This window comes from Leptosomus discolor, chromosome 27 (assembly GCF_034619465.1).
Source record: "Leptosomus discolor isolate bLepDis1 chromosome 27, bLepDis1.hap2, whole genome shotgun sequence".
NCBI lineage: Eukaryota > Metazoa > Chordata > Aves > Leptosomiformes > Leptosomidae > Leptosomus > Leptosomus discolor.
This window is the reverse complement of record NC_141417.1, coordinates 176457-184511: the sequence shown is the minus strand read 5'-3', so window position 1 is coordinate 184511 and position 8055 is coordinate 176457. Positions and strand designations below refer to the sequence as shown.

Here is an 8055-nt window from a genome sequence, read left to right as displayed (position 1 = left end):
TTTGCTGCCCTCCACCCCCAGTACTTTATTACTGTCCTACGAGCTTAATGCAGGCAAGACGTGATGCAAGAGCAGCATGCCAGGCAGGGGCACTGGCGACGGTGGTCATGTTGCTACTGGAGTGACGTGGTTTATCGTGCGGGGTGCAGCCCCACGTTTTGGGGGTGCTGGAAAAGCAGCCAGAGCTGCGTGCGCGCTGAGCTGTGGAGCAGGCAGGAGCCAGGAGGGCCGGTGGGGGCTGTGGTGGTGCTGTCAGGCAGTAGGCACAGCACACACCGGGGTCAGCTCAGAAACTGGGACGGTCCTTCTTGAGGTTCTTGTAGTCAGTGGAAACTGCCAGAAACTGGAGAATGAAGGGACGTGAGAGGCTGTTGTGTCCTCCATGGCTGTCACTGCAGCCTGGCCTTGGCTGTGGGATGGGGGGGACAGCACTCCCCTCCCCAAATCTGAGCACAAGCAGCTGGAGGCCTCATGTGCCTCTGCCCCAGGGATGATGCCGCCTCTCGCCCTTCCCTGAGAAAAACACGAGGTCGTGCCCAAACATGGCCACCCCCTGCCCCCCAGTTCACCCAGTGCTCACTTTATACTGGTCCGTGGGGCTCAGCTTATTCCAGGGTTCAGGATTATTTTTTCGATCCCAGCTGCAAGGGGTGATGGGGCCATCAGCACCTGTAAGGAGGGTGGGGAGACAGTCGCCCGCCCCCACCCCCCACCCCCACCCCCCCCCCGCCATTTTACACCACTAGTGCCCCGGCTCTCTGCAGAGATAATCCCAGATGCTGTCGTGCCCACAATCCCCAATTCCGTGGTTGGCAGGTTGAGGGGCTCTGACGGGGTCCCCCCCAGCCCCCGGGGTGAGGAGCTGGGGTGGGGGCCAGGCAGGCTCCCTGTGGGGCTGCTCCCAGAGCATCGTTGTGCCATGGCCTGACTCAGCCAAACCACGGCCTGGCTGCCGCCCCAGTGCAGGGCTGGCCCGCAAGCTGATGACCCGGCCGTACGTGCAGGGGTGCACGTCTGCCTGCGCCCTGCTCCCCCAGCCAGCACCTCTGTGGGCACTGCCCAGCTGCGCCTGACCTGGGAGGAGGCTGCCTGCTGGTCCAGGCTGCTCTGCCCCCTGCCCCGCTCCCAAAAGCCTCTCCACCCTGTCCAAAGCCCTTGGCCTTCGCTCCCTGTTTGTCAGGGATGAGCGGGGAGGCTGCTGCTGCCCTGTTGTGCATGCCTGCCATGGGCAAGCAGGGATGCAGCAGCCATGTGCCATGCTCGTCAACATGCAACGCTTGTGAGTGTTCAAGGCAACTGCATAGGGTGGCTGGTGTTGGTCAGATGACACGTTCCCGAAGAGGACACGTCCCGTCCTGTCCCGGGAGGGGTTGTGGAAGGCCAGCAAAGCCGTGGGATGGGTCCCTGGAGAGAGCAGCTCGCATTTCCCCCTCTCCCATCCCCCTGCAGTCCAATGGTGTTGGCCAAGAGCAGAATTTTCCATCTGGGAAGACGCGTTTGAGCGTGCATGTGTGCGCGTGCATGCTGGGGGTGGGGGGGGGGTGGGGGTGGTGGTGACTGTGCTGCAAATGCAGACCCCTGGAGCTGTTTAATAGCATTAATGTGCCGTGGGGGGTGCTGCTGTTGTTTTACACACACACACACACACACACCCCTCCTCACACATGCACACCCCTGCACTTCCACCATCAAAGACAAGGTGCCTGGATTCGCTAATTGCTGAGCTAAGTACCCTGGGCAGCTGGCGTCAAATTAAATCAATGAGCGTTTTACCGGGAGCAAACAAATATTAGATAGACATTAGACAGCGCGGGGCTGCAGGGACTGTGGGCCACTGCGCTACAAGGGAAAAAAAAAACAGCCTCATGCACTGCAGCATACCTGTCTGTCCTGTGCCCATCCAGCCACCCCCTGTTCCTCAGCAATCCATCCTCACATCTTGTCTCCCTCTCCCTTCTCTCCCTCTCCATTCATCCTTGCACACTGTTTTTATGTTTGTCCATCCCTCCCTCTCTCTCTCTCTCTCTCTGTGTCTCTCTCTCTCTCTCCCATTCCTTCTCCAACCATCCATCCCACTGGCCTCCCATTCCTCTGTCAATCCAGCCCTCCCCGCACTGTCTTTCCCCCGCTCCATCAGTCACATACCGCTTTTATCTGTCTCGTCATCCACCCATCCACCCCGCTCCCTCTGCTGTCCCTGTCCCCATAACCTCTCTGCCTCTCTCTCCTGCCCACCCCTCGTTTCACAGCAGTGGGTGCAGTGCCCACAGCAGCAGGTTGAAGGGGCCCTTGACACCCCCACCCCTAAGCAAGGAGAGGGCAGGCGGTGCCTCAGCTTCCCTCATCCCCCCCTCCAGGCACCTCTGCAACCAGGGTTGCCCCCCCGGCCCCCGCCCCCCCTTGCCATGAAGGTGTCAGAGTGTGCCCAGGCTCCTTGTGCACCCCAGCGCCCGCCCGCCGCACTGGGGCATCAGCTCCCTCAGCTCCAGGGCTGGGGGGTGAGCGCCCGAGGGGTGACCAGGGCACCCCGACCCGTACCTGATGTCCGGGCTGTACAGAGCCAGCCTCAGCAGGTACAGGACAGCACTGCCCAGGCCAACACTGATGAAGCCAATGAGGGGAATGAGCTGCAGAGAGAGAGAGAGAGAGAGAGAGAGAGAGAGAGAGAGAGAGAAATGAAAAATACCCCAATAAAATGAATATTTATCAGGCCGACTGGAGAGTGAAAGGGAGAGCTGACACACCAGGAGATTTACAGGGGAAATATGGCAGAGCAATCCTGTAGCTGGGCTGCAGTACACAGTGTAGCTGTCAGCTTGAGTGACTGAATTAAAAGAGGGAGAGAAAAATTGGCTCGTGTTGGAGAGGAATTGGATTTGGAATGAGAAATCACTTCCCCTCTGCCTGCTGCTGCCCGGTGCCAGCCCTGGCTGGCCTGGCTGCGGGTAAGGACCGGGGGTCCCGTTCCTGACGTGCATCGTGCCCCCAGTCAGGGGCTGAGCCTTGGCTCAGGGGTTGCTCCCCAGGGGTTTGGCCCCAAGCCACACTGCCCCCCTCGGGCAGGCTCTCTGTTCCCCCACAGCTGCCCCTCCTGGGCCCTGCACCCCTTCCACACCATCTCTCAATGAAGCACAAGATGAGGAGGGTTCAGTTCGCCTTCCCCTGTTCCTACAGCAGGGACAGACTCGGACCAGGCATCACTCCAGTGGCCAAGCGGCTGGGTCCACAGCAGGTCTTGGGGATGCGGTGGCAGTGCAGCGTGGAGGGCACTCACCGACAACCCCCCCCCAGGGAGCTGCCCCAGTGCCACAGTGGGCATCCCTGCAAGCAGGAGCTCCCCTCGCCCCCCTCTGTGTTTTCATCACGCCTTTGCAGGACGACCAGCTCCATCTTCTCCTCTCCATGCCCCCCCCTCCACGTGCTGCCAATCCCCCAGTGCCCGGGGGGATGCGGCCTCAATCGGAGCCGAGACGAGGCTGCTTTGACCTCCTCCAAATTGCTGCGGCCCCCACGCCGGGGAAGACAGTCTGAGCGTAATGAACCTCCCGCCAACCCATGCCCCTGGGAAGGCAAACACGGCGGGCGCCTCGCCGTGCCCATTAGTGCCGAGCGGGGAACGGGGGCCGGCAGTGCCCCAGAGCCGTGCGGTTTGCATTGCCAGCACCTGAGTGCCTGGATGCACCTGCGGTTCTGCCTGGCAGCCCGAGCTCTTAGCAAGTGTCTCCAAACCCCTGCCCGACCACCCGCTGCGTGGTGACACAGTTTCCCCACTTGGATGGGTGGGGGAACAGACTCTAAAACACGAAGAAAAGGGTCTGTCCTCTGTTCTCTGCCAAGCACCTCGATGACCTGCGTGGGGAGGGAGTCTTCTGGGAAGACACCGGGGCAGTCAGATATCTCCCCCTGCCAAAGCGCTCCCTGCCCAGCCTTTGGTTCCCTGACTGGACACCCCCATCCTTTCCCACTGCCCCCAGCTCAGCCCCGCTCCCACTCGGCAGTGCCCATGCCCGAGCCAAGCAGCACTCAGAGCTCGCGCCAGCTGATGGAGCACCCGGCAGATGCCAGCACCAATTCGGGAGGTTCGAGGCATCATCAGATAATGATCTTTTGCGCCGTGTGCGGCTGGGTGCCAAGAGGATCTGGCAGTAGCCGCTACCCAACCGCGTCAGCTAATCAAGACGAACACCACAGTGCCGGGAATTGCGGTGTCTGTTGGAGGAGATTCGGGGCGACGGGTCCGTCTCACCATCTGCTGCTGACACCTTCTGGGTAATTAATGCCTGGGAAGAATTAAGAGTAGGGGGAGCTGTGGGAACCACTCATGCAGCAGGCAAGGGGCGGCTCTGGAGCTGCAGGTGCAGGCAGTGGGGCCTGATCCCCCCCTAAGACATGCACGAAAATAAACAAGATGTATTAAGAGCTTGACCTTAAGTGTATGGAGAGTTAAAAAGCTGCTCGTGTGTATGCAGCATTTGCCATTTAGCCCCAGACTGGGGTGACATGTTGGGAGCAAGGCAGGTGCCGCCTTGCTCCCCGGGACCCCCGTCTCTGCCGGCAGCAGGGACTAGCGCCCCTGCCAGGCATGGCCGGTCCCCTCCGCAGGCCGTCTGCAGCCCCAGCCACCGCCCAGCACTTCCAAGTGACCCAGCAGCAAGCTGGCACCAGCTCTGCTGGAGCAGGGATCTGACTCCGTTCCTACCACTCTGGCTACAAAAATAGCAGGAAGGAGAAAACCGACGTGTGAAGGTGCTGGGTGAGGCGGGACTCCGCGCCTGGACAGGGTGGCAGGAGCGCCTCGAGCCAGGGTGCGGACGAGCATCCCCTCCCGCGGAAGGATCATGCACCAAGTGAGTGGACAGTGGGATGCAGTGCTGAGCTCTGCCCGGTGCCCAAAAGGTGCCCGCTGAGCCATGCAGCCCCTGGACTGCAATGCCAGGTGAGTTGTTGTGCCAAAGCTCCTGCGCTTCACCGCCAGGCAAGGTGCTCCACTGGCATGCCTGGGGCGTTAATCACTGCCAGGCGGGCTGGCAGCCTGGCATGCTGCGGTGAGAGAGTCTATCACTGGGTGAAAGTGCTGATGTACCTGCCCGGTGCGAGCTGCAGCTGATCACGTGTAATGGATGACATGTCAAAAATTGCCCCAGCAACCTCTGCCAGCGATAATGCTGCTTAACGGCGCCAGGCACACGCCAGGCACTTCACATACAGGCACCCAGGACCACCTCCCTGTTTACACATACTGTTTGGGGGACTCTCTGTGCCCCCCAAGTCACACACAGTCCTTTGTTTGACAGCTGGGGAAACTGTAGCAGGCATGAACAGACAAGCCCCAAATCCCCCCATTGTGCACACAGAAACACGCAGCAGTGCCATGAAGACAGCGCAGAAGCCCTGGCCAGTGCTGTCCATCTGTCTGCTCTCACCGGCGATGTGAAAAGCACCCAGCTGTCCTGGCTGCCTGTGCCCTCGGTGCTGGCAGCGCGCAGGCACCCACCTTTCCCTGGTAGAGCCCAGCCTCAGGGTGCCTCTTGCTCCTGCCCTGGACTCCCCTCCCCTGCCCAAGCCTGCCGGCGAGCCAGGCGTGGGGATGCTTAGTCGTGGCTCATCATCCTTTCCAGCCTGGCTGCTCTACCTTCTTCAAACCCAGCTGCCAACAGCTTACGTGATGATCAGCCCAGCGCTTGCAGCTCGTTAACCCACCGCAGGTCCCCAGGGAGGGCACTGGGCAGTGGGGACAGGCGAGGGGGAAGCTGGGGACCCTCTGACAAGGGCCAGGTCCCTGCTACAGGAGGGGATCCAGCCCAGCAGCAAAAGAGGGCAACCCTGGCAGGGTGGGGACACTCGCTCAGCTGCCCCCGCCTCGGAAGGTCTGTAGTTTATGAGGGTTTAAGCATCTTTGTACACAAAAACCCTCAGCTTGAAATTTTGACAGCAGGGAACAGGGACAGATCCGAGCTGAAAGGATAGGAGTTGGCACTTCAAACCTGGGGCTGCCGGGGCGATCAGAGAGGGGGCTTGACTTCCATTCCCATGCCCCCGCAAAGATGCCCCCAGAGCAGGGTGTAGCAGGCATGAGGACATGGAGCAGCACCCTTCACCCAAGCAGCTGCCAGCAGGCATGCCCATGGGGGTCAGTAAGCCTGGCTGTGTGCAAGAGCCGACGTGCTCAAAGCCCAGCCCGGCTCAGCGGAGGAGCCCTGGACGGAGGAAGTGGGTCAGGCAGCTCAGTAAAGGAGGGCTGGGGACCACCGGGACCTCCCAGCTTAGCTGGAGGATGCTGCGAGAGTTGGGAGGACAGCGTGAAGAGGAAGCAGAGACAGCCTGGGAAGGCACAGGGGGCACAGAGGAGCTGGACCAGGAGGCTGAGAAGGGGCTTGGGGAGTGGAGGACGAGGGGGCTGGCAAATGGTGCAAAGGGGAGAGGAGGGCAGGAGAAATGGGGGGGTGGGAAGGAGGGGGAAGGATGTGGGGAAGCACAGGGTCCCCAAGGCATGTGGCGAGAGAAGGGCAAGGACAAGCCCGGACGGACAAGGGCTGCAGGGGGTCCCTAAGAGGAGGAGAGGGGCAGAGGGATGGGGAGGAAGGGGGGGTCCCTGGAGGGAGAGGGTGTGGGGTGACTCACTCCGGGGTGCCGCTTGACATGCCGGGAGAACATGCCTCCGAGCAGGGGGCCCTTCATGTCGAGGATGTGGGGAAGGTCCAGCTGTGATGGCAGGTTCCCGAGTGCTGGCCGAGGATGGAGGGTGGGCAGGAGACGCGAGGGAGGTGGCTGCAGCAGGGCTGGGAGGGACGGGGCGGGACGGGCTGGGATCCTGGCCCAGGGACACTGTAAGCTGGAAGGGGAGAGGGAGGCTGAGGTCCTGAGCGCCAGCTGCCCTCAGCCCCTTCAGCCTCTCTTGCAGTGAGCCCCGATGACTGGGTTAGTGATGAGCTTTGGGTTTGGATGCCTGACCACATTTGTGCCTCAGTTTCCCTCTCTGTACAAGTGGCCAGCTCCTTCCCTCCACGTGCAAATCCTTCACAGGTTGCTCCGCACCTTCCTGCCAGGGCGAATGATGAGTTGTTTGATTTGTTATGACAACTTTGCTGATGTTTGCTGCCTCCCCTCAGCGCCCCCCTCCACCCTCCCATTTATGATAAATGACATAACACCCAATTTACATTTAGCAATGCAAATCTCCCTGGCAGTAACAGATGCTGCTGTGCATATGGAAACCAGCTATTTGTAGCCACTGGCTCTTACAGGAGACTGTGGAGATGGACAGAGTGGGCAGACCAAAGCGCCAGGCTAGAACTGAGCAGGAACTGGGACTCCCCGACCCTCAGCTAGCAGGGGCTGGTCACGCTCTGGCAGTGGCAAAAGCCAGCGCAGCCCGTGTCTGGGGGGCAGCTAGGGGCAGAGTATGGTGAGGTGGCGTGCGATGGTGGCAGTGTCACACACCTGACAGGCACAGGCCAGTTCCTGTTGCAGGCCCCTTCCACTGGGGGCTCATGGCCAAAAGCCAGTGCCCCCCAGTAGACCAGTCTTTGCTTATGCAGATGCATACAGGCATGCACACATGCATGCATACAGGCAGGCAACATACGTGCTGGCACGGCGGCAAACACTTGCACGTGAACATCCTACACACACGTGCACGCACACATGCACACAAGGGCTCTGGTGATTCTTTTTACCACTGACCTGTAAGCCGCCCATTTCGCAGTTTTGGCTTGGAGCACTCCAGAGGGTCTCCACTCTCCCCCCTGGGCCCAGACCCCTGCTGCGGCTCCCTCCGCCCAACACCCTCTGCTCAGCACAGCGCAGCCCTGTGGGTGCCGCTCCCTCCCAACCGCATTTCTTACATCAAAGTACAAAAGGACAAAAGGGAGAAACTTCTCTGGAGTGTGTGGAAATAAATAAACAAGGCCTGAATTGCAGCCAGCAGCGCCGTGTTGAGGCCTTTGTTGATATAATTAGAGTTTTGAAATGGGATTGATTAAGTGCCACTCCCCAAGACAGCGTGCATATCCTGCCCTCAGCACAGGCACATGCGTGTCCTTCGCTGCGTTCCTC

The 8055-nt window shown here is 60.5% G+C and overlaps 1 protein-coding gene across 2 annotated transcripts; it reads right to left on the bottom strand.

Annotated features, from left to right (window-relative positions):
* Nucleotides 1–286: 286 nt before the first annotated feature.
* On the bottom strand, nt 287–6678 carry COXFA4L2 (cytochrome c oxidase hypoxia associated subunit FA4L2). 2 transcript variants are annotated; one of them, XM_086478763.1, is made up of 6 exons: nt 6622–6678; nt 4247–4280; nt 2745–2824; nt 2539–2627; nt 581–641; nt 287–343 (listed from the first exon to the last, which is right to left on the bottom strand). In XM_086478763.1, the coding sequence occupies exons 1-6, from the start codon at nt 6676–6678 to the stop codon at nt 287–289; spliced, it is 378 nt and encodes a 125-aa protein (XP_086334889.1). The 2 variants fall into 2 exon arrangements, with proteins under 2 accessions (XP_086334889.1, XP_086334890.1); XM_086478764.1 differs by lacking the exons at nt 2745–2824; nt 4247–4280.
* Between the last annotated feature and the right edge of the window lie 1377 nt (nt 6679–8055).

Excerpts from the sequence above, each read along its gene's own strand:
- COXFA4L2 (XM_086478763.1), bottom strand. The coding sequence starts at position 6,678 with ATGAAGGGCCCCCTGCTCGGAGGCATGTTCTCCCGGCATGTCAAGCGG. Across the intron at positions 2,825-4,246 it reads GAAGGTGTCAGCAGCAGATG|TCACTCAAGCTGACAGCTAC; the intron begins GTGAGACGGACC and ends CTTTTAATTCAG. Across the intron at positions 344-580 it reads GCCCCACGGACCAGTATAAA|TTTCTGGCAGTTTCCACTGA; the intron begins GTGAGCACTGGG and ends TTCATTCTCCAG.